The sequence below is a fragment of the Macaca nemestrina genome, chromosome 1 (genome assembly GCF_043159975.1).
Source record: "Macaca nemestrina isolate mMacNem1 chromosome 1, mMacNem.hap1, whole genome shotgun sequence".
In the NCBI taxonomy this organism is placed as follows: Eukaryota; Metazoa; Chordata; class Mammalia; order Primates; family Cercopithecidae; genus Macaca; species Macaca nemestrina.
Window position 1 is genome coordinate 181,235,274 of NC_092125.1, and position 23,133 is coordinate 181,258,406.

At 43.9% G+C, this 23,133-nt stretch overlaps 2 protein-coding genes and 1 pseudogene across 3 annotated transcripts in view; 1 reads left to right on the forward strand and 2 right to left on the reverse strand.

Moving 5' to 3' along the window:
* Positions 1–871: 871 nt before the first annotated feature.
* LOC105495056 (pre-mRNA processing factor 38A) lies at positions 872–14,083 on the reverse strand. Of its 2 annotated transcripts, none has more exons than XM_011764208.3 (10): positions 13,811–14,083; positions 12,852–13,011; positions 10,122–10,243; positions 8,045–8,130; positions 6,626–6,736; positions 4,952–5,064; positions 4,319–4,345; positions 4,107–4,204; positions 3,591–3,639; positions 872–2,374 (listed from the first exon to the last, which is right to left on the reverse strand). In XM_011764208.3, the coding sequence occupies exons 1-10, from the start codon at positions 13,938–13,940 to the stop codon at positions 2,332–2,334; spliced, it is 939 nt and encodes a 312-aa protein (XP_011762510.1). In that variant the 5' UTR covers positions 13,941–14,083; the 3' UTR covers positions 872–2,331. The 2 variants fall into 2 exon arrangements, with proteins under 2 accessions (XP_011762510.1, XP_070949072.1); XM_071092971.1 differs by lacking the exon at positions 13,811–14,083 and adding an exon at positions 13,381–13,520.
* On the reverse strand, positions 7,726–7,806 carry LOC112429072 (small nucleolar RNA U13; annotated as a pseudogene).
* A 66-nt stretch (positions 14,084–14,149) lies between the features above and the next one.
* LOC105495057 (origin recognition complex subunit 1) overlaps positions 14,150–23,133 on the forward strand; it is a 33,227-nt gene continuing 24,243 nt past the window's right edge. Inside the window, exons 1-5 of the mRNA XM_011764210.2 lie at positions 14,150–14,445; positions 16,443–16,542; positions 17,184–17,311; positions 20,955–21,133; positions 22,777–23,095. Of these exons, the coding sequence (XP_011762512.2) occupies positions 16,448–16,542; positions 17,184–17,311; positions 20,955–21,133; positions 22,777–23,095 (721 nt within the window). The 5' untranslated portion in view covers positions 14,150–14,445; positions 16,443–16,447. The remainder of the gene's footprint in view (positions 14,446–16,442; positions 16,543–17,183; positions 17,312–20,954; positions 21,134–22,776; positions 23,096–23,133) is intronic.

Consider the following 23,133-nt stretch of genomic DNA (forward strand, 5'->3'; position numbering starts at 1 on the left):
CCTTGGAACACATCTCCCTTAATTTCTTAGTATTAAAAGGCGATTGTGCCCTAGGGCAAAGCTTTTAAGGCAGTGTATTTCAAATTATTGGAAGTGAAATCGATTAAGTGGTTTGCATCCAATATTAAAAACTGTTATCAAGTAGGAAATACCAGAATTCACTTTGCATAGTAAATATTCTTTCCTGAAATTTGTCTCAGTACAGAATCTAGATATGTGTGTACAGAGGTAAGATGTAAAATACGTTTTTAAAATGTATGCTGTAGTCAAAAAGTTTAAAATGCTTCATCCATAGGCAAGTACATAGATGACAGAAAGAGCCTTACAGCAAGGTTTGTCCTTAAGCTCCATCTCCTGTGTAATTTTATCAAAACGGTATCTACAGACATTCAGCATGCCTTCCTCTTACCTCCTTCTTCTAATTAAAGAATAGGGATGTTCCCTTTCCTGCTGTTGGTTGGCTGTGATACCTCCGTTTTGGTCCACATTTTACCGTATGTCTAAACAAGTATGTTTTATTTAATGTTTGTTTAGGGAGGTTTTTTTCTGTTACTAAAATTTGTTGGGCTTTTTTTGTGTGTGGGTTTATTTTTACTTAAAACGTATTTTAAGATAAAGTTTTAAGAGTGTACTGGATGACAGCTTGGTTGGTCCATGGGTCATTTAGCTAGAAGACATTTCTTTCTACCTAGATCACTTTCATAAAGAAATAACTGCTAGGACATTGTAACACATTTACATAGAGATGCTTATATTTAATCCTAAAAGGTAGTCCTATGTAGTTGTATCAGAAACCGTAAGAACTCTTTAAGACCACTTTTATTAACTCAGGTATTATGAAAGGAATCACTGAAGAATATGAAAGCTCAAATGAGATTAAAAAATGCTTTAATACTGCTGCAGAAGTCTTTCAGTTCAGGAGCAGGCAATAGAATGTATAGAATGTTTACCTTATGACCAGATACAACCTCCCAAGAAAAACTGGATCCTGCAGGGCAGCTGGTCTTCACAGTTCCTACTGGGACTATAGTTGCAGGACGTCATTGACTTTTCTCTCTTTAAGGTAGTTAAGTACAGGTAAAGGAACGCTTCTAGCAAAGATCTTAATAATCTCTTGATTATCAATGTCCATGGAGGCTTTTTAGTCCTTCCTTTGCTTATGCATTCTTGACCCTTGGCTGCTTTCACCTCTCCTAATTCTCCTGTCTTTCTGAATGGGCCATTCCAGTTTTCAATAGGTGACTTCTACTTCTTCCTGTCACCAGTGTTGGTGTTGCCTGTGGTTCTGTTGTGTGCATTTCTGATACATATAAACACTCTAGAAGTCTTATTGACAGATTCCACAATTACTTAAACATTGTCAATTCTGGCCTAGATCGCTATGTTAAACTCTGGTCCCCATCTCCAACTTTATGGGCTTTTGTTTTTAGCTATACCAAAGCTCAAACTTGTTCAACTGAATGCATCATTTTCATTACTACCACAATCCCCTAATTCTCTGCCCTTCTAAAAGCTGTCTCCTCCTGCGGTATTTTCTGACTTTGAATGGCACTATTGTCTAGCAATTTAGGTCAAAACCATGACTAATATTAGATACTTTCCTCTCCATCAAATCTTTTTCAATCCTGTTACCCTACTGCTACTAACTAGGCCTGGATAATGTCAATGCTTATATGATAAAGGCTGGATACCTTAACCTGGATTTCAAGCTTGTGGGCAAGAACAAATGAAACTAAGAAAAAATGGGCTGTATAAAGGGTATTAAGTGCCGCTCTCTGTTGAACTGTTGGATGAAACTGGCTTTAATGATCCAGAGGAAGCCTTACATTTGAATGCATTCTGTTCTTTCAAAACTGCTAACCAGGTTTCGTGTTTACTACTACTTGCTGCTGCTGGGAAAAAGTTAGGAGATACTATGTTTTACTCCTTTGATTTTTAAATAATAGCAGCAGCACAAATCCCAGGATTCTCAAAGCAGTTCCAACCACAACAAACCAAAAACTGAACTACAGAGAAATGGGAAACAGGTGTGTCCGGTTTAATAAAAAGGGAAAGGGTCATCAGGTGGCCACATCCTTTCCTTGTCATTCATATCCCCAACCTTCAGATCCTTTCTACTCATAAGTTTGAATACAGTCAAGGTTAGTTGGGTCAAAAACTGATGTTGATTATGATTAAAAAGAGATACAAAACTTAGCACCTCCTTCATTAACTTGATAAGAAAAAAACTAAAATATTTTTATAGCTGCCTGGGGGAGATCTTAATCCTTTCACATAGACAGATATCCTCATATCCACAGGAGGCCATGTGGACTAAAACCAAACAGTCCATTACTCATTCCCTCTCCGGCTCTTCTTGTGGCTCTTCTTAGACCTGAAATGGCAACACATATAAATAATTATATTAAGAAGCTGGGCAGCTGGGCACAGTGGCTCATGCCTGTAATCCCAGCGCTTTGGGAGGCCAAGGTGTGCAGATCACCTGAGGTCAGGAATTCGAGACCAGCCTGGCCAACACGGTGAAACCCTGTCTCTACTAAAAATACAAAAATTAGCCAAGCATAGTGGCAGGCGCCTGTAATCCCAGCTACTCGGGAGGCTGGGGCAGGAGAATTGCTTGAACCCGGGAGGCGGAGGCTGCAGATCACACCAGTGCACTCCAGCCTCAATGACAGAGTGAGACTCCGTCTCAAAAAAAAAAAAAAGGACTCCTCAGAAAGACCTTGGTATGCTAACACTGATGGGGATGGAGCTAACACTCGATATGCATTAAACTGCTTGGTAGTTTTTTGGTTCAGAGCAACACTTGAGTCAGGCATTACTATCCAAATTTTGGCACTGAGGAAATGACCTCTCAGAGGTTAAGAGTGCACCCAACAGGCCAGGCACAGTGGCTTACGCCTGTAATCCCGGCACTTTGGGAGACCGAGATGGGTGGATCACAAGGTCAGACTGAGGCCATCCTGGCTAAAATAGTGAAACCCTATCTCTACTTAAAATATAAAAAATTAGCCAGGCATGGTGGCGGGCACCTGTAGTCCCAGCTACTCGGGAGGCTGAGGCAGGAGAATGGCGTGAACCCAGGAGGTGGAGCTTGCAGTGAGCCAAGATTGCGCCACTGCACTCAGCCTGGGCGACAGAGCAAGACTCCATCTCAAAAAAAAACAAAAAAAGGGGTGCACCCAACAGTATGGGGGTTTCTAATGAAATCAAATGAAAGTGACTTGTCCCAGGCCACTCAAGTTTTAAAACTTGGGACTGAGCCCAAAGCTCATCCATTATCCAAAGGTGCAATCCTGTAAAGCAAAACAAAACAGGTATCTCGCTTGAACCCAGGAGGCAGAGACTGCAGTGAGCCAAGTTCACGCCAATGCACTCCAGCCTGGGAGACAAGCACGAAACTCAGTTTTCACAAAAAAGAAAAAGAAAAAAGAAAAAGTTATCTAACCCCAGTAATTCTCAAAGCACTAGACCAATTTTGTAACGAAGGAGAATTCCTAACATCCCCCAACAAAACCAGAAAATTTCAGGTCCAATTAGTTGTAATTGGGACTTTCTGAATAAAGTTAAAATAGAGGTCAATTCATTACCTTTCGGGAGACTTTGAGTGGCTCCTGTGTCTGTGACTACGGTGATGACCTGGGGAAGAAAAGGCCATTGTATGAGATCCTACCCTTATTAACTGTCACTCTCACCTCCCCTAATACCTGCCATTGGCTTAATATTTTTTTGGCCTATGCAGGGGACACTGTCCTCTTAGTGGAAGCAACTCTGAATTAGTGGAGGAGGAGGGAGCAAAGAAAGGAGTAATGAAACCAGTTCAAACACATATACATTCAAGGGCTTTATGGCTAATTTCACAAACATCATATTGGGTTTTCACTATTATATTAGATCTTATAATTTCAGATGAAAAAACTGAAGCCAACCTTATCAGCAAAGCTTATAAGTGCAGTCAAGCTGTGAACCTTAATTTTCAAGTTCTATGTCCATTTCCTTTTCTGTTACGCAGTACAGTCAGGCACTCCTGTACTGCAGGAGGCTTAACTGCTCCTTTTACATTTCTTTGTTAAGACAACCTGTGGCAAAAGGCCCACATGCTCTACCTGGGGACTTGGAACGGGATCTGTGCCGCCGATCTCGGGACCTGCTGCGGTGACGTCTTGGACTCTTGCTCCGATGCCTTTCTCGGCGGGGGGAGGGGCTATAGAAAAGACTGGTTAGACTGCCAGATCTGGTTAGCAATATACATACAACTCCAATACCACCACTCCCTCCCCAAAGCTCTATCCTTCATCACAAACAACTGAAGGCCTACCTTCTCCTTTTGGGAGATCGACTCCGCCTATAATAAAGAGAGGAAGAAGAAAGCCTAGGTTGGTGCACTGGATATTGTAGATTGCAAAAACACCCCCAGTCTTATCCTTCACCCTTCTCTGTATCCATGTCTTTTGTCATGTAACTCTAACACCCTCCCATTCTAACTTTAGGACTGGCCACGTGACTTGCTTTGGCTAATGGGATATTTGCAAATATGATAAAAGCAGATACTGGAAAAACATTTGCATGACTGGGTTTGTTTGCTCTTGAGTTCTGCCACTACCATGAGAATGCCCAACTTAGCCTGCTGGAGGATGACACAGAGAAGAGAAATTTCCCCTGTCATCCAAGCTAAGGCAATTCCATACCAGCCAGTAGACAGCAGACAACAGAACAGGTACTTAAAAAACTGCCTATCCAAGCTCTGCTTAAATCACTGACTGCAGACTTGTGAACGAAACAAATGGTTATTGTTTTCTGCCAATGAGGTTTTACAGGTGTCTGTTTTGCAGCAACAGAATATACTGGGCAAACATTCTCCATAGGCTGGCATTTTTCCTTCTCTAAAATCCAAACTTCTAGGCTACAGTGCTCAAAATCTCCTGGGAAAAAGCCAATGACTAGGGTTTACCTTCTGGGAGACCGGCTTCTACTCCTCCTGTAGCGCAGTGTGGGAGAGCGACGGGGCTTGTCCAAGTCTCGGTAGCTTCTCCGGCGGTGATCAGGTGATGGCACTCTTTCCAACTGGAAACAAGATGACTGGGTCACTAAAAAGCACAGGCTTATAAAGAGCCATCTAGGAACACTAATTATACTTCACACCCCATCTTGTCCCAAAGTCCATCTCCAAGTGACTTTAAAGCACAGTAACCTGACTACAAAGAAGGAGGCACGGCCGGGCGCGGTGGCTCAAGCCTGTAATCCCAGCACTTTGGGAGGCCGAGACGGGCGGATCACGAGATCAGGAGATCGAGACCATCCTGGCTAACATGGTGAAACCCCGTCTCTACTAAAAAATAAAAAATCTAGCCGGGCGAGGTGGCGGGCGCCTGTAGTCCCAGCTGCTCGGGAGGCTGAGGCAGGAGAATGGCGTAAACCCGGGAGGCGGAGCTTGCAGTGAGCTGAGATCCGGCCACTGCAGTCCAGCCTGGGCAACAGAGCAAGACTCCGTCTCAAAAAAAAAAAAAAAAAAAAGAAGGAGGCACTTACCCTATTAACTAACAAAACCTATTATGGGCTATGTAAGACAGTCAGAATAACTCACAGAAGAGAGAGGGAACAGAAACAGACCGGTGTGTGTGTATGTGTGTGTGTTTAGTTTATCTGCAGCCTGGGCAACATGGTGAAATCCCATCTCTACAAAACAAATACACAAATTAGCCAGGTGTGCTGTCACGCGTCTGTAGTTCCAGCTACTTGGGAGGCTGAGGTGGGAGGACTGCTTGAGCCTGGGAGGCCGAGGATGCAGTGAGCCAAGATTGTGCCACTGCACTTCAGCCTGGGCAACAGAGCAAGACCCTATCTCCAAAAAAAAAAAAGTTTGACTGCTTCCTGAAACAACTGGGCAGGCTTGGTTGTTTTCAACTTTTCAGCACTGTAACTAGTATTGAAAGAACATGCCTATGCGGTTGACATTTTCCCCCTCCTAAACAAGGCTTATTCCTTAGGATAGGTGCAATTATGAAAAGTTTTATTTCTTTCCAAGTATTTAACAGCTGCCACCATTTATTAGGCAATTATAATGTGCCAATACTCTGCTAAGGGCTTTAAGTTTATAATCTTATTTAATACTTTCAACAGACGTGGGGAAAAACGTATCATTAACCTCACTTTACATAGGAGAAAACTAAATTTAAGTAATTTGCGTAAGATTATACCACTAGTATATGGCAGAGCTGAGGTGCTTTTAATAAGGGAATATTGTTCTTGATTACAGTTAAAAAAAATTTTTTTTTGAGATGGAGTCTCACTTTTGCCCAGGCTGGAGCGCAGTGGTGCGATCTTGGCTCACTGCAACCCCCGCTTCTCAGCCTCCTGGGTAGCTGGGATTACAGGCACCTGCCACCACACCAGCTAATTTCTGTATTTTTAGTAGAGATGAGGTTTCACCACCATGTTGGCCAGGCTGGTCTTGAACTCCTGACCTCTGGTGATCCACCCGCCTTGGCCTCCCAAAGTGCTAGGATTATAGGCGTGAGCGACCACGCCTGGCCAACAGAATTAAAAATTAAAGTACAAAAACAAAAAAAATTCCCATTTTCTATTACTCCCTCCCCTACAACCCTGAAAGTCTCAGGTGCCTGACCTTCTCATCCTCCTCTTCTTCCTCTTCACTGGACTCCACATCATCCATGTCCTCTTCCAGAGCGCTAACTCGAGGCTCCAGTTGCTCAGCTTCCTCTAATACATAGCGTTTCTACAGAGAACATAATGAGAGTTAGGGGTTGTTGTCATTTCCCCTATTTCTTGAAACCTCAACACTGGGCTTCAGGATTCCAAGGAGCAACAGCTGAGACAATTTCATTTCAAAGACAGTTCAAGCTTTTCATAAGAAGTTTAATAGACCTGGAATCTATAAACTAAAGTTCTCCTATAAACATAAATACAAACCTGAAGAGAACATCTTCATTTTCTATTGGCTGTATTCCCTGTATCTTACACTCTAAAGTCATGGGAGTATCAATCAGTATAGGTATAGCCTAGAACCAAAAGTAAGGGCTTCGTACACAGAGAAAATCCAAGGGCTAATAAGTTCATGGCTGATAGTTCCACCAGAAGAGGCCTAGCCCTAGAGTAGCACCAAATCTCCAGCAGACCCAGGATCTCGGGAGCTGTTGAGATTCATGCATTTTGAACTGGCTCCATTTTAATCTGGGATATGGCTTACCAAAGTTTATTTGAGTGGCTAAAGATCAGAGAGGCAAAGCTGATTTTAAAAATGCCAAATGGCTAAATGTAGTGGCATGTCCCTGTGGTCCCAGCTCCTTGGGAGACTGAGGTGGGAAGATCCCTTGAGCCCAGGGGTTTAAGACCAGCCTGGGCAACAGAGCAAGACATTGCTATGAGAATTGGGCCCTCAAAGTAGGTTTTCAAATTTACAATCTCATTCTTTCCACTACATGCCCTACAGTGCCAATATAGAACAGGAGAGATGTATCACACTCATTTCCTGAAAAGATGTCTCATGGATAATCGTTTATCACTAGGAAAGGGAAGCAGGATGGTAAAGCCAAGTTTAAGGAATTAAGGGTTCAGTCTCCCACTCCTGGCCCTATCTTTATCTGTTTTATGTCCTGGCTTTTTACATGAAGACTAGTTTGAAAAAAACTGTTCATGAAGTTAAAAAATCCCTACCCACTCTAGCTACAATACCCTTGATATAACATCCTGAATAAATTTTTTTCATGATAGACGAGTAATGTGCTGACGTTGTAAAAAGGTTTGAGGGAGGCACAACTCACACATGCACGTGAACTACAAAAGGATGGGGAAAAACAAAGTTTCCTTGTTTTAAACTATTCACTTTTAAAGCCCTACCCTTCAAATATTTTATCTATTTTCCTCTCACTCCCAATCCACTATCTTTCTCCCAGACAGGAAGACTGTTTATTAAGAGGACCCATAAGATCCACAGGCTTCAGTGTTTAAGGTGTGTGTATGTGTTTGTCTGTCTGCCTGTCTAGAAAGAGAAGGGTGACTGTGGTAAGAGACTTTTATTTCTTACCTGCAGCCGGGGCAGAATGATATCACAGACTCTCTCACTGTGCAATAGTTCATCAATAAACTCATCAACATGCATCAATTCAAACTCTGCAAGAAAAAGTCATTAGCTCAAACAACTTGGAAATAACAGATTTAGATGCCAAAAAGTAAAAGAAGTGTTAAGACCTCATATCAGGACATCTATATACTAGGCCTCTTTAGAAGAGATTAAGGGATGAATGAAGATGTCCCAATTAGGAGGACACAAACACAAAAGCAAGCACAAACAGTCCTGAATTATGTAGGGGTGATCTTGAGGAGCTCATATAATTCAAATATAATTTCTCATCTGAACCTGCAATGTTTCTAAATTTAGAACATGTATCTTATATGGCACATGGAGTCATAGCTTTTGAGAACTGGCCAGGAGTGGTGGCTCACGCCTGTAATCCCAGCACTTTGGGGAGGCCAAGGCAGGCGGATCATTTGAGGTCAGGAGTTCAAGACAGGCCTGGCCAACATGGCGAAACCCCATCTCTACTAAAAATACAAAAATTAGCTGGGCATGGTGGTGGGCACCTATAATCCCAGCTACTCAAGAGGCTGAGGCAGGATAATAATTTGAACCTGGGAGGCAGAGGTTGCAGTGAACTAAGACCATACCACTGCACTCCAGCCTGGGCAACAGAGCAAGATTCCGTCTCAAAAAAAAAAAAGAAATTATTCATATATATAAATTATATATATAAAATATGTGTGTGTGTGTGTGTGTATATATATATAGCTTTTGAGAACTTCCATGGTAAACATTACCTTACTTCTGGGGTTCTCGACCATAGGCAATTTTGGGCACATGCCCATCCTCCTACTTAGAAGGAGATGTTACTTACATCTAGTGGTTAGAGGCTAGAGATACTGCTACTCATTCTACGATGCACAAGCCAATCTTCACACAAAAATTATATGACGCAAAATGTCAACAGGTTGAGAAATTCTTAGTTTTACATAATAAAATAATAAATAAATAACTCCATCATGGCCATGACCATGTCCATCTTGTTCACCATGGCATTTACACCACATAGCACAGTATGTGACATGTCAATGGCACTTAATATGTACGTATTCAATGAATGAATAAGTTTAAAGTATAATACTAAATTCTTTTTTTTTTAAGATGGAGTCTTGCTCTGTCGCCCAGGCTGGAATACAGTGGCGCGATCTTGGCTCACTGCAACCTCCGCCTCCTGGTTCAAGCGCTTCTCCTGCCTCAGCCTCCTGAGTGGCTGGGATGACAGGTGTGCACCACCACACCCTGCTAATTTTTGTAGTTTTAGTAGAGACAGGATTTCACCATATTGGCGAGGCTAGTCTCAAACTCCTGACCTCAAGTGATCTGCCCGCCTTGGCCTCCGAAAGTGCTGGGATTAGAGGTGTGAGACACCGTGCTTGGCCCCAAATTCTTAACCTTCTACTGTTTAATGATACAGGTAGGGGTGAAAGGTAAATGTTCCTATCTTCTGTTATGACACCAAGTGAGAAAAGGCTTTGACTGCAGTACCTAGAATCCCTCCTTAACACATTAAGTAATCTCTTTGTAGACGGTATGGAGCTGCCTCTCTCGGATATACTTATTTTTCAGTGGGATTCCTGTATAAAAATGAGTACACTTAAGTCTATATGCTGCAGTGTGAAGTACAGTGCTAGAGGAGAGGCCAGTAGAAAGAACTGTGAAGACGTAAAATACGGAAAACTAACTTTGTCTGAGAGGGCTAGGGAAGGTTTTATGGGGAAGCCATTCTGCAGCTAGATCTTTTGTGACGGAGAACATATAAAGGGGGCATATGATGCAAGGCAGGGATTAACATAAGATGCACTTGGAAAGGGAGGCAGACAGAGGCAGGCTAGGTAAGGCCAACACGAAGCTAGTAGTCAGACTGAAAACTCCCATGAGGGACAAGGGAAAACTTGCATAAAGACAGTAACAATGTAGATGAAAAGGAGCATTCACACTGTCTATGACAATGCAGAGGTAGAAGTACTGGTGAAATAAAAATTGGCTTAAAAATGACAATCAGGAGACTTAGCACCATACTCACCCCCATTTCGGTTCTGGCTCTTGATTTTTCGATAGTCATTGTACAAAGGCTCCAAGTACTTGTAGCAATCAATTGCAGTGCCTGTCAGCCTCATGTAAAGTGCCCCCAGCATGCGAACATACCTGATAGAGAGATAACAGTGAAACAACAGGCCATCCTAGAAGTTCCTAAGTTTTACAACTAGCTTTTCTCATGACAGTAGTAGATAAATATGTTCTTCTCTTTGGCAGGTAAGAAAGCTGCAATTGTGGAGGTAGAATGAAGCTGAAGAAAGACAGCTAAAATATGGAGACCTGGGTTCAAGTTCCCATGCTACCATTTATGGCTGTGGGAACATCATACATATTGATCAACTTTCAAATATATCATCAGTAAAACCAGTATAAAACCTATTTACCTCACAGGATTACTCTAAGAATCAAACGAAATACCGAATTTTATTTTATTTACTTATTTTTTAAGGCAGAGTCTTGCTTTGTTGCCCAGGCTGCAGTGCAGTGGCATGATCTCGGCTCACTGCAACCTCTGCCTCCCGGGATCAAGCAATTCTCCTGCTTCAGCCTCCTAATAGCGAGGATTACAGGCACCCACCACCATGCCCAGCTAATTTTTGTATATTTATTTATTTATTTCTCAAGACAAGAGTATTGCTCTGTTGCCCAGGCTGGAGTGCAGTGGCACAATCTCAACTCACTACAACCTCCACCTCCTGGGTTCAAGCGATTCTCCTCCCTCAGCCTCCCGAGTAGGTGGGATTACAGGTGTGTGTCACCGCACCCAGCCTAATTTTGGTATCTTTAGTAGGCATGGGTTTTGCCATGTTGGCCAGGCTAGTCTCAAACTCCTGACCTCAAGTGATCCACCTGCCTTGGCCTCCCAAAGTGCTGGGATTACAGGTGTGAGCCACGCCTGGCCAGATACTGAATTTTAAAACAGAAAGTAGAAGATATATTTAATAACAATACAAGAACAAGTACACATAAACATGACTGCTGGTTTTGGAAAAAAGTAAGTCATCTGGGTTCAAATTCTGACTCCATGATTTACTAATTCTGTGACACTACTGGTCAAATCTGTGTTTTCTCAATTCTTGTAAAATGGAGATAATGCTACTTAATTTATGGCTTGGTATATAAACAAGAAATGCATTTAAAGTCCTAAGTACAACATAGAGCACACAGTAAGTGCCTAACAAAAGTTGGGTATTTTCTAGCTGTTAATGCTTTATAAGAGTCGTCCCATGGCCGGGCGCGGTGGCTCAAGCCTGTAATCCCAGCACTTTGGGAGGCCGAGACGGGCGGATCACGAGGTCAGGAGATCGAGACCATCCTGGCTGACACGGTGAAACCCCGTCTCTACTAAAAAATACAAAAAACTAGCCGGGCGATGTGGCGGGCGCCTGTAGTCCCAGCTACTCAGGAGGCTGAGACAGGAGAATGGCCCGAACCCGGGAGGCGGAGCTTGCAGTGAGCTGAGATCCGGCCACTGCACTCCAGCCTGGGCAACAGAGCGAGACTCCGTCTCAAAAAAAAAAAAAAAAAAATCGTCCCTCTTCCCTTTTTCCTGTATCCAACTATTTAAATTTCCTCTTGGGTAACTACGAGGCATTTGAAACTCACAGTTTCTTTGTATGAGAAGCAGAATACTGTACCAAAGAACATGAACTCTGAAGCCAGATTTGCCACTTACTAGCTGTTTGAACTTGGGCAAAATTACTTAATCTCTGTGCCTCAGTTTCCTCTCCTGTAGAATAGGGATTAAAAGTTTAGAAGGTTGTTGTGAAAGTGAAATGAATTAGTATACGCAAAGCCCTTAGAGCATGGCACATAAGAAGCTATTGTGTCTGTCTCCTATACTTGTCTGTGATTTCCTTGAGAATGGGTAATACAGTAATGAGAAGCTGACATTTTCTAGGTGTTTACCGTGCAGCAAATGCTGTGTTCAGAGATCCGCATGCATTACCTTCTTTCACTCTTACATTATAGTCACCATTTTACAGATAAGCAAAGTTTAGAAAATTAAGTAACCCCTCCAATGTCAAGTTAATGGGCAACAGAATCTGGATGTGAACCCAGATCTAACACCTCTTAACCACTACCTTTTGTTGTTTGATTTTCACCCCTGAGCGTCCAGTGCCTACCAACATATCAGGCACTCACTTTTGCTTAATATATATTTAGTGAATTTGTGAAATCCTTTTTTGGGGAAAAACTACCACCAAAACTGAGAAAGTAAAGTAGAAGATTAATACAATCAGAACAGATAAAATACAAACTTGGCCGGGTGTGGTGGCTCATGCCTGTGTTCCTGGTGCTCTGGGAGGCCCAGAGGGGAGGGGATCACCTGAGGTCTGGAGTTCAAGACCAGCCTGGCCAACATGGTGAAACCCCATCTCTACTAAAAATACAAAATCTAGCCAGGCGTGGTGGCACATGCCTGTAATCCCAGCTACTCGGGAGACTGGGGCAGGAGAATCACTTGAACCCAGGAAATGGAGGTTGCAGTGACTGGAGACTGCACCACTGCACTCCAGCCTGGGCAACACAGACAGACTCTGTTTCCAAAACAAAAAACAAACAAACAAAATACAAACTCAAGGACTCAAAAGCAAAAATCTGGAGTGGAACTCTGTAGAAATGAGATACATTGTGTACACCACTCTTAACCAAAGCCCAATGCTGAACCGCCAAAATTAAACCTCTTATATTAGCTAGTGAACATTGCACTCACTTGAAATCTTCATTTTTGATAAACTCTACAATGATATCCTTCTCGGGTTGAATCTGAAGCATCTTCAAGGTTAAACACAGAAAGGGTGTTGGTTTTATGTTGCCACCATAGACGCCACCCACAAACCTTAACTCCATGGCTTTATCGACTACAAGTTCAGCTAAAAAACAAAAAGAATAGAGTGACATATTAGGGCTAAGCTCTTCCTAGTTGAAAGTGGAGAGTTAGTTCAAGCTTTGGTTCTCCTAAATACACATCAACAGTGTAATATTAGGAGAACGAATGTGTATTAGTAACAGTAACGACAGCAGCTAATATACATTGAGAATGGATAATAAAATAGGTACCCTGCTAAACTTTTCATATTATCTCACTTGACCTTTTTTAACAAGTCATGAAGAAAGTTCTAGCAATGTTCTTATTTCCAGATAAGGAAAATGAGGGCTAAGAAAGGTAAAGTGACTTGCTCAAGGTTCACAGATTGCCACAGGACATGGATTTAAAGCCAGAATTCAAATCGGAAGATTACCTGGAAGACTTCTCTGAAGCACTGACATTTATAAATACTGGAACTGGCCCAGATCTAAGGATAGTAAGATCATGAATTTGGTTTCAGGCATATTAACGTCAGGTCCTTAAAGACCTTCAATAGATTGTGTCAAAGTGTTATATTCGGACCCCTGAGCTTAACACTGTTGCAACCCAGCCAGCTATCATTAAATATGGGATAACTCACAGAACCCAACTGAGACACCCTTCAGAACATGACCTTATCAGATTCATCTGTGTTCCCAATAGTCGACACAAGACGAGGCACTTAGTATGCAAATTTTTCTGAATGATCGACATACTCCGCTCAAAACCCCACCCCCAGAGGCCAGTCGCTAGTCCCACCGGCGCTCGGTCAGGAGAAATTGGCCACAAGGCTGCCGAGAGGGGCTCTGCGTGCTTTCGCTCACCCGTAAGTCCGAAGCACTCCTCTTTCCAGTACTTGGACTCATAGATTCGCGTTCGAATGATCTTCTCCACCAGATATTGAGGGTTGGTGCCGTGGATACTGTGCGCATCCTTCACTGTACGGTTAGCCATTTTAGAATGCCTTCAATTCTATTTCCGTCGGATCCTTTAATGCGTCACATCCAGGTTCAGAAAAAAACACCTAGGGGAATGGAGAGCGGTAGAAGTTGTTTCACTAAAAGGCTTAGGCCACCATCTTGAAACCGGAAACACCTCAGCGCAAAGACCTTCCGCGCACCGCGGCGCCGATCGAATCAATGATGGCGGCTGCATGTTAGCGGATTTACGTCAGGCGCCCCTCTTAGGTGTACGTAGTGGGCGGGGCGAACTAGTTGGTGACGCAGCGAAGGGATGGCCTGGGGGCGGGGCCACGCCGATTGGCGCGAAGTTTTCTTTGCTCCTTCCACCTTCCTTCCATTTCCAGCGAGACACACGCTTTCGTCCTGGCGTGCGGCCCGTAGCTGTAGGAGGAGCCCTGCTGGTACAGGTTAGAGGTGCTGCATCCCCCGGAGCTCTCGAAGCGGAGGCGGTAGGAAACGGAGGGCTTGCGGCTAGCCGGAGGAAGCTTTGGAGCCCGGTGAGTGTGGCGTCCCGCGGGTTGCGAGGGACTCGGGGGAAGGCGCAGCGGAACCTCTGAAACTGAGGACGTTCTCTGTAGACTCACTCATTGATTCTTTCAGCTGACATGTACCCAGCGCCTGTTCAGTGCCAGGCACTGTTCTGAACTGTTAAAGAGCGTTCCTCTGTTCCACACTGCAATTCCTAAAAGCGCTGCAGGGAACTGAGTTGCAGTGGGGAAGGCGGAAGCCAACAGCCGAGAAGCAGGAGCACTCCTGCCCTCCGTACCCTGAGGCTCAGTGATGACTTTCCCTCCATCTGCACTTGTAAAGCACTCGACTTACTTCGTTCTTTGAGCTATAGTGTAGGAATCACTACAGGGAAGGCGGAGCAGAGATTATTACCCCATTTTACGGACGTAGCAAATTGCGCCCAGAGAGGGACGTGTCTTAGGTCGCTTTTCGTGACTAAGCAGTCTGGTCTCCTACCCAGATCTTTTTTTCAGATGAGCTCCTAACTGCTGGACTGCCATTCACCTTGTTTTCAGAAGAGAAGTCTGCTGGCTCTCTTCTTCTCTTGTCTAATCCCGGAACTGAAGGGTCTTCTGCCGTGACAGTTGGAAGCAGCATTCTTACCCTGGTCTATTTGTGAAACTGCAATGATTAGATACGATGCTAGTTGTCGGTAACGCATGAATAATAGTACCCTCTTCTCTGCTGTATTAGGTGGGCTGGAAATGCCAAAGGAGTTTCCAATATGACAGAATGGTTTAAGTCCCTCTGCAACAGTTTTTAACTTTAATGGAGGGCAATATGTGGCCTTTAGGAGGTTTGTGAATCTGCCGAAATTGAATCCAAAATTTTGCTTGAATTATATGTTAGTTCCATAATATTCATCAAATGATACTTAATAAATAAAACCACTGTACTTTACAAATAAATGGAAGGGATTAAGGTAGTGGGAAAGTGGATTTACCATTTTGCATTTTTTCACTTAATCTTCCATTATATTAAAATAGTGCCTGGCACACGATGGGTACTTAATCAATATTGGTTGAATAAAAGGAAGATTCTATTCTCTCCATTTTGTGGGTAAGCAAATTGAGGCCCAATCCACAATGCTCAGTCAGTGGCTGGGAAGCCTGATTTATTATAATAATAAATACACCAAAAGCAAGCTGTCAGTTACATATTCACATTATCCAATTTCACACAATGTGTTGTAAGGTGAAGTAGTTAAGAGCACAGTAATTGCAATCTGGCTTTTTAGGGTTGGAGTTAAGGCTGTGCCATCCTGTATAAGATAGGACAAGTTATCACCTTGAAGTGATAATTAACATCTACCTTTCTTTTTTTGAGACAGAGTTCTGCTCTGTCGCCCAGGCTAGAGTACAGTGTTGCGATCTCGGCTCACTGCAACCTCCACCTCCCGGGTTCAAGTGATTCGCCTACCACCACACCCACCTAATTTTTGTATTTTTAGTAGAGACGGGGTTTCACCATGTTGGCCAGGCTGGTACCGAACTCCTGACCTCAAGTGATCCACTTGCCTCAGCCTCTTAAAGTGCTGGGATTACAGGCATGAGCCACTGCGCCCAGCCTTTGTATTTATGTTTCATCCCTGTGTGCATTTTATAAGTGTCATGAAGACATTTATAACCCCTGTATTACTGTCTTTTAATTTCACTCTGTTAGATGTTTTACACCTATTGTGCCTTATTCCTAGTATTTCTAAATGTTATAGTTTCATTTCTTAGGAATTGACCTTTCTGTTTTCCTGGATGGGAAGAGATAAGGCATAGTACAAGATGGACACAGATGATACTAAATTGCCTGTGTGTTATCTTCATAGACCATGACTTCAAATAAAATGTTTTCTTAGTCTAAAACATATGGGAGTGTAGCAGGGGCAGAAAATAAGTCTGAACTCATTTGAAGGCAGGGACTATGTCTTAGAATCCATCAGATAAATACCAAATATTTATCGTGGTAACTCAGAGTTTGGATTCTTCCACAGGAGCCATGGCACACTACCCCACAAGACTGAAGACCAGAAAAACTTATTCATGGGTTGGCAGGCCATTGTTGGATCGAAAACTGCACTACCAAACCTATAGGTGAGTGATGGGATCCTTTGGTTGTCCTGGAAATACAGCTTCTCAAGCTAAACAGTCAACTTGTATCTAGCCTGTTCTAATTACTACAGATTGACAATGAATGAACAGGAGATTAGAACTGATTGTAAGGAGGGGTTTTGTTTGATGCAAGAAGGTGATGGGATAAATATAGCAGTTAGTGATGAGGCAAAATTATGGTAGGCTCATAAAATTTTATATGTATGATAATGTCATGTCTATTTAAGGTGAGTTCTGTATAACTTTTGATGATAACGAGATGATAGATGTTTTTACTGTGTCTTTCCCAGCCCTGGAGATCTCTGACAATTTGACATTGTTACTGAGCAGCTTGACAGCCTTGGGAAACATTTGTTGTGGGAAGCATTTGTTGTTGTTTGTCAATAACTGAGAGGAATTAGGGTTCATAATAAGACCTTTGGATTCATTACTCAGCTAAAACAATTCATTCAACCCACTTTGCCTATTCTGAAATATAACTGGGCGAATTGGTTTCCCAGTAGGAGAGTTGGTCAGCAGAAAGATATCAGGGGATTGGAGAGCCCTCTTCTTTGTGCCCAGGGGATCTGAAGAGCTTGACCCACTTTAAGTTATTTCCTAATGTGCTTCTCTGTTACTTCTAGAGAAATGTGTGTGAAAACAGAAGGTTGTTCCACCGAGATTCACATCCAGATTGGACAGTTTGTGTTGATTGAAGGGGACGATGATGAAAACCCGTATGTTGCTAAATTGCTTGAATTGTTCGAAGATGGTGAGTTTGGGACTGGAATAATAAACCGTTCCTTGTCATGAATGATTGAGAGGTGGGGAGATTGTTGACTCTTTTGTTCACAGCAGTGTGCAGGGCACATTAGACTGAGGTGGGATCACGTAAGAACTAGCTGCATCTTCTTCCATCTAGAAAACTTCTTTACTCACCAAAGCAGTATTGAGTAAAATGGAACTGGAAGGCTCAGTAATTTAACTTTTTCATTATTTGGGGAGATAAGAATGGCTATTAAGGCAGAATTGGGGGGGCTGGAGAGAATGGATGAATTTGGGAGGAAGAGAAGGAAAAAACAGTTAATTTGCACTATGATAGAGATGTGTCCTTTAATTTTGACATGAAGGTTGGTAATACATTTTGCAAGTGCTACTTCGTTATAAATGAAGAGGTAAGTTGGATTTCGAAGGTGTAGCAGTTGGGGCTTCAGTCAGGGAGAACAAAAACGCTTAAGGTGTTTTACCCAGAGGAACTTGTGTGTTAGTGTTGGAAAGGCTAGAAGAAAAGGTGACATTTCCCAGAGATGAGTAAGTGCAGGAAGCCACTACTGCCCCTAGGCTGGAGGAGCAAAATGGAAGGTGGCATCAACCAGAGCCTACAAGCCCACATTGAAAGCCTTAGCTGATTTGCTGACCTTCTAACCCTCTGCAAAACAAGAGGAGAGCACAGAAATGTGGGAGCTGGGCACGGCTCCACAAGGAGGGTTAGGAAGACAGCAATTTGAAACTATCCAAAACTGCCTCGTTCAAGAGACAGAAGAATGGCATGGTCATTAGGTAATCCTATGGTAGTCTGTATGCTCAAGAGAAGGAACTGATAGACTGAGTGGATAAAGATGTTTTACATTACTATAGTCCCCCTTATCCATGGTTTCAGTTTCTGCGATTTCAGTTACCTGATGACAACCGTAGTCCAAAAATGGTAAATGGAAGATTCCAGAAATAAGTCATAAGCTTTAAATTGTGTGCCATTGTGAGTAATGTGGTGAAATCTCACGCTGTCCCACTTGGAATGTGAGTCATCCCTTTGTCCAGTGTATCCGTGCTGTACAGTATGTATGTACAGGAAAAAGCACAGCATATACAGGGTTAGTGGCAGTACCTGCAGGTTCAAACATCTACTGGTCTTGGCGCATACCCTCAGCAGATAAGGGGAGAGTACTGCACATAGATAAGGGGGATCTTTGACATACTTTCTCTTTGACATACTTTGAAGTATGGAGAAAAACCTCATCAAACTAATGTCTAATAGAGGCAGCACATCAGAATCACGGTTTTCGGTGTATAGATTCTAGAATCCTCTCTTGGTGCTCCATTGGATGGCTTTAGTCTTTCTCTGAAGAAAGCTAACAAGAGAAGAGATGATGATGATGGCAGTAGTGAGTGTTCTTTCAGTTGGAGCTATTGCTGGTGTGGAGTGATGCAAATCGTATGCGGTAATAATAAAGCTGAAGATTGCAAGCATGCATTTGCCAGAAGTCATCTCAGTGGTTGATGCTGTAATTCTTTTGTGTGTGTGTGTGTGTGTGTGTGTGTGTGTGTGTGACAGAATCATGCTCTGTCGCCCAGACTGGAGTGCAGTGGCGCGATCTCAGCTCATGCAACCTCAACCTCCTGGGTTCAAACAATTCTCCTGCCTCAGCCTCCCGAGTAGCTGGGATGACAGGCACCTGCCACCACACCCAGCTAATTTTTTTTTTTTTTGAGACAGTCTTGCTCTTGCCGCCCAGGCTGGAGTGCAGTGGCACCATCTCGGCTCACTGCAAGCTCCGCCTCCTGGATTCAAGCCATTCTCCTGCCTCAGCCTCCCAAGTAGCTGGGACTTCAGGCACCCGCCACCACGCTCAGCTAATTTTTTGTATTTTTAGTAGAGACAGGGTTTCACTGTGTTAGCCAGGATGGTCTCGAGCTCCTGACCTCACGATCTGCCTCCCAAAGTGCTGGGATTACAGGCGTGAGCCGCCACACCTGACCAACTTTTTGTAGGATTTTTGTTTTGCTACTGTTTGATTCTGTCTTTATAGTCACTGATTTTTATTTGTTCATTGCCTGTGTTTAGAGTAGCTCCTCTCAGAGGCCTTTTTGTCATTCCTTTGCTGGCTGATAGCACCATTAGGAAATGGAGCAACCCCAGAAGAGCGGGTGTGTGGGCTGGAATTAGATTGCTGCAGTTGGTCATGTGACCTTTGACAAACTCCTTTAAGGTCCTCATCACTTGATTTCTTTGCCTGAAAAGGGGGATAGCTGTAGTACCTACCTTGTAGGGTTATTAGAAGGATTAAAGAGCCGGGCGCGGTGGCTCAAGCCTGTAATCCCAGCACTTTGGGAGGCTGAGACGGGCGGATCGCAAGGTCAGGAGATCGAGACCATCCTGGCTAACACGGTGAAACCCCGTCTCTACTAAAAAATACAAAAAACTAGCCGGGCGAGGTGGCGGGCGCCTGTGGTCCCAGCTACTCCGGAGGCTGAGGCAGGAGAATGGCGTAAACCCGGGAGGCGGAGCTTGCAGTGAGCTGAGATCCGGCCACTGCACTCCAGCCTGGGCGACAGAGCCAGACTCCGTCTCAAAAAAAAAAAAAAAAAAAAGAAAAGAAAAAAAAGAAGGATTAAAGATCGGCCGGGTGTGGTGGCTAACGCCTGTAATCCCAGCACTTTGGGAGGCCGAGGCAGGCAGATCACAAGGTCAGGAGATTGAGACCGTCCTGGCTAACACGGTGAAACCCCATCTCTACTAAAAACGCAAAAAAAAATTAGCCGGGCGTGGTGGCGGGTGCCTGTAATCCCAGCTATTTGGGAGGCTGAGGCAGGATAATGGCGTGAACCTGGGAGGCAGAGCTTGCAGTGAGCCAAGATCAAGCCACTGCACTCCAGTCTAGCTGACAGAGTGAGAGTAAGACTCTGTCTCAAAAAAAAAAAAGGTAACACATGTTGGGCCAGGCACTGTGGATCATTCCTGTAATCCCAGCACTTTGAAAGGCCAAGGCGGGCGGATCACTTGAGGTCAAGGGTTTGAGACCAGCCTGGCCAACATGGTGAAACCCCATCTCTACTAAAAATATAAAAATTAGCTAGGCGTGGTGGCAGGGGCCTGTGGTCCCAGCTACTTGGGAGGTTGAGCCAGGAGAATCTCCTGAACTAGGGAGGCAGAGGTTGCGGTGAGCCGAGATCACGCCACTGCACTCCAGCCTGGGGGGCAGAACAAGATTCCGTCTCAAAAAAATAAATAGAAAAATGTTGGCCAGACATGGTGGCTTATGCCTGTGATTTCAGCACTTTGGGAGGCCAAGGTAGGCAGATCACATGAAGTCATGAGTTTGAGACCATCCTGGCCAACATGGTGAAACCTCGTCTCTACTAAAAATATAAAAATTAGCCAGGTAGGATGGCAGGGACCTATAATCCCAGCTACTCAGGAGGCTAGGGCAGCAGAATCGCTTGAACCCCGGAGGCGGAGGTTGCAGTGAGCCAAGATGGGGCCACTGCACTCTAGCCTGTGTGACAGAGACTGTCTGAAAAAACGAAACAAAACTACACACATCAAGGGCTAAGCACAGTGTCTGGCACATAGGAATTGCCCAGTAAAGTGTCCTTGAGTTGTCTTAACCTTTCCCTTTCCACCGAATTCCTTCTAGATTCTGATCCTCCTCATAAGAAACGTGCTCGAGTACAGTGGTTTGTCCGATTCTGTGAAGTCCCTGCCTGTAAACGGCATTTGTTGGGCCGGAAGCCTGGTGCACAGGAAATATTCTGGTATGATTACCCGGCCTGTGACAACAACATTAATGTGGAGACCATCATTGGCCTTGTTCGGGTAGGTGATGTCACAATCCTTGGTTCTACCTTGAAGCTTATTTCTGTCTGCCTCCTGAACTGCATGACCCCAGAAATATTACCGGCTCTAATTTACCCCATGGGGAATATATTATTTTCTGTCATCTTCTGTGCTTGCCTGTCTATTTCATCTCAACAAATATTTATTGAGAGCACATATCATGTGTTAGGAGCCTCCTGCAAGAAGTGACATTTGGGTTGTGACCTGAGGGATGAGCAGGAATTAGCAGATGTATGTCAGGTGGATGTTATATTTAGCTATGACTGTGGCATGCGTAGAGCATTGTGAGGCTGAATATGCTGGCTTAAACGAGGACTGCACCTTGAATAAATCAGTACAAAGAGTGCTGGTTGCTACAGACAAATTTGTATGACAAGATTTCATAATAAATCAGGTGCTAATGAGCGACTGGTTTGCACGCTGAAGTAAGTCACTGGTTATGAGATTTTCCTGAAGTGACTTCAGGCTCCCCAACATGGGATTAGGTTGTGGCGTGAGGTGTGGTTGTATGCTGATTCTGTGGTTCATTGAGCGTTAGGGCAGAGACTCTCGTCTGGCGTGATTATTGTAATTTATCTTTGAGTTAAATGAGTGAAGGAGAGAAAGCTAAAGGATTGTGAGGCAGAGGCAGAAGTTGAGGCAGCAGGATGAGTATACACAGAGAGGCACAGGGCTTGGGGCATCTGGGCAGGAGCACAGTGGTGGGAATAGCAGGACTGTGACAAGACCACTTCAAGCAGTATTGCACACTCTGCAGGTAAAACGAGGCCAGATCTTAGAAGGCATTGAAAAAGTAGTTTAAGTAATTTGGTCTTGCAACAGTGGGAGTCATTATTGGCTGTTGAGCAGGAGAGCATGTTTAGATAAGTTGGTGGGGAAACTTGGCATAGGTGAACAGAATGGACTGGAAAAGAAAGCAATGGTAGGGTATAAGAATATCAGCTAGGAGGAATCTGTGAAAATAACCCAGGAGGGAGATGATGTGTATTTGAACTAGGTTGATAATAATAGGAATTGAGAGGTGAACAATAAACATGTTTTAAAATGAAAGGAATAATTTATATATTTCATTGATGTCTTTAAAGCCATTAATGATTAAATGAGTAAATACTCAGTAAATACTCATTATTCTTTTTTTTTTTTTTTTTTTTTTTTGAGACGGAGTCTTGCTCTGTAGCCCGGGCTGGAGTGCAGTGGCCGGATCTCAGCTCACTGCAAGCTCCGCCTCCCGGGTTTACGCCATTCTCCTGCCTCAGCCTCCGGAGTAGCTGGGACTACAGGCGCCCGCCACCTCGCCCGGCTAGTTTTTTGTATTTTTAGTAGAGACGGGGTTTCACGGTGTTAGCCAGGATGGTCTCGATCTCCTGACCTCGTGATCCGCCCGTCTCGGCCTCCCAAAGTGCTGGGATTACAGGCTTGAGCCACCGCGCCCGGCCAATACTCATTATTCTTATGTGTTTTTCTAGCAATATGTTATGCCATGTCTGTGCCTCTTTAGATTGGAAAGGTAACATTTTAGGTACAGATGTGGACTTAAATGTTTTTAATTGTAGCTCTGATTGCATACTCCTTGGCTGTCTTGGGGCTCATCTCTTCCTGCTTACCTGTACTTCTGAATTCAGGTGATACCTTTAGCCCCAAAGGATGTGGTACCGACGAATCTGAAAAATGAGAAGACTCTCTTTGTGAAACTCTCCTGGAATGAGAAGAAGTTCAGGCCACTGTCCTCAGAACTATTTGCGGAGTTGAATAAACCACAAGAGAGTGCAGCCAAGTGCCAGAAGCCCGTGGGAGCAAAGAGTGAGAGTGCAGAAAGCCCTTCTTGGACCCCAGCAGAACATGTGGCCAAAAGGATTGAATCAAGGCACTCTGCCTCCAAATCTCGCCAAACTCCTACCCGTCCTCTTACCCCAAGAGCCAGGAAGAGGCTGGAGCTTGGCAGTAAGTTGTGGAAGGGATCACAGTGGGCAATACTGGGG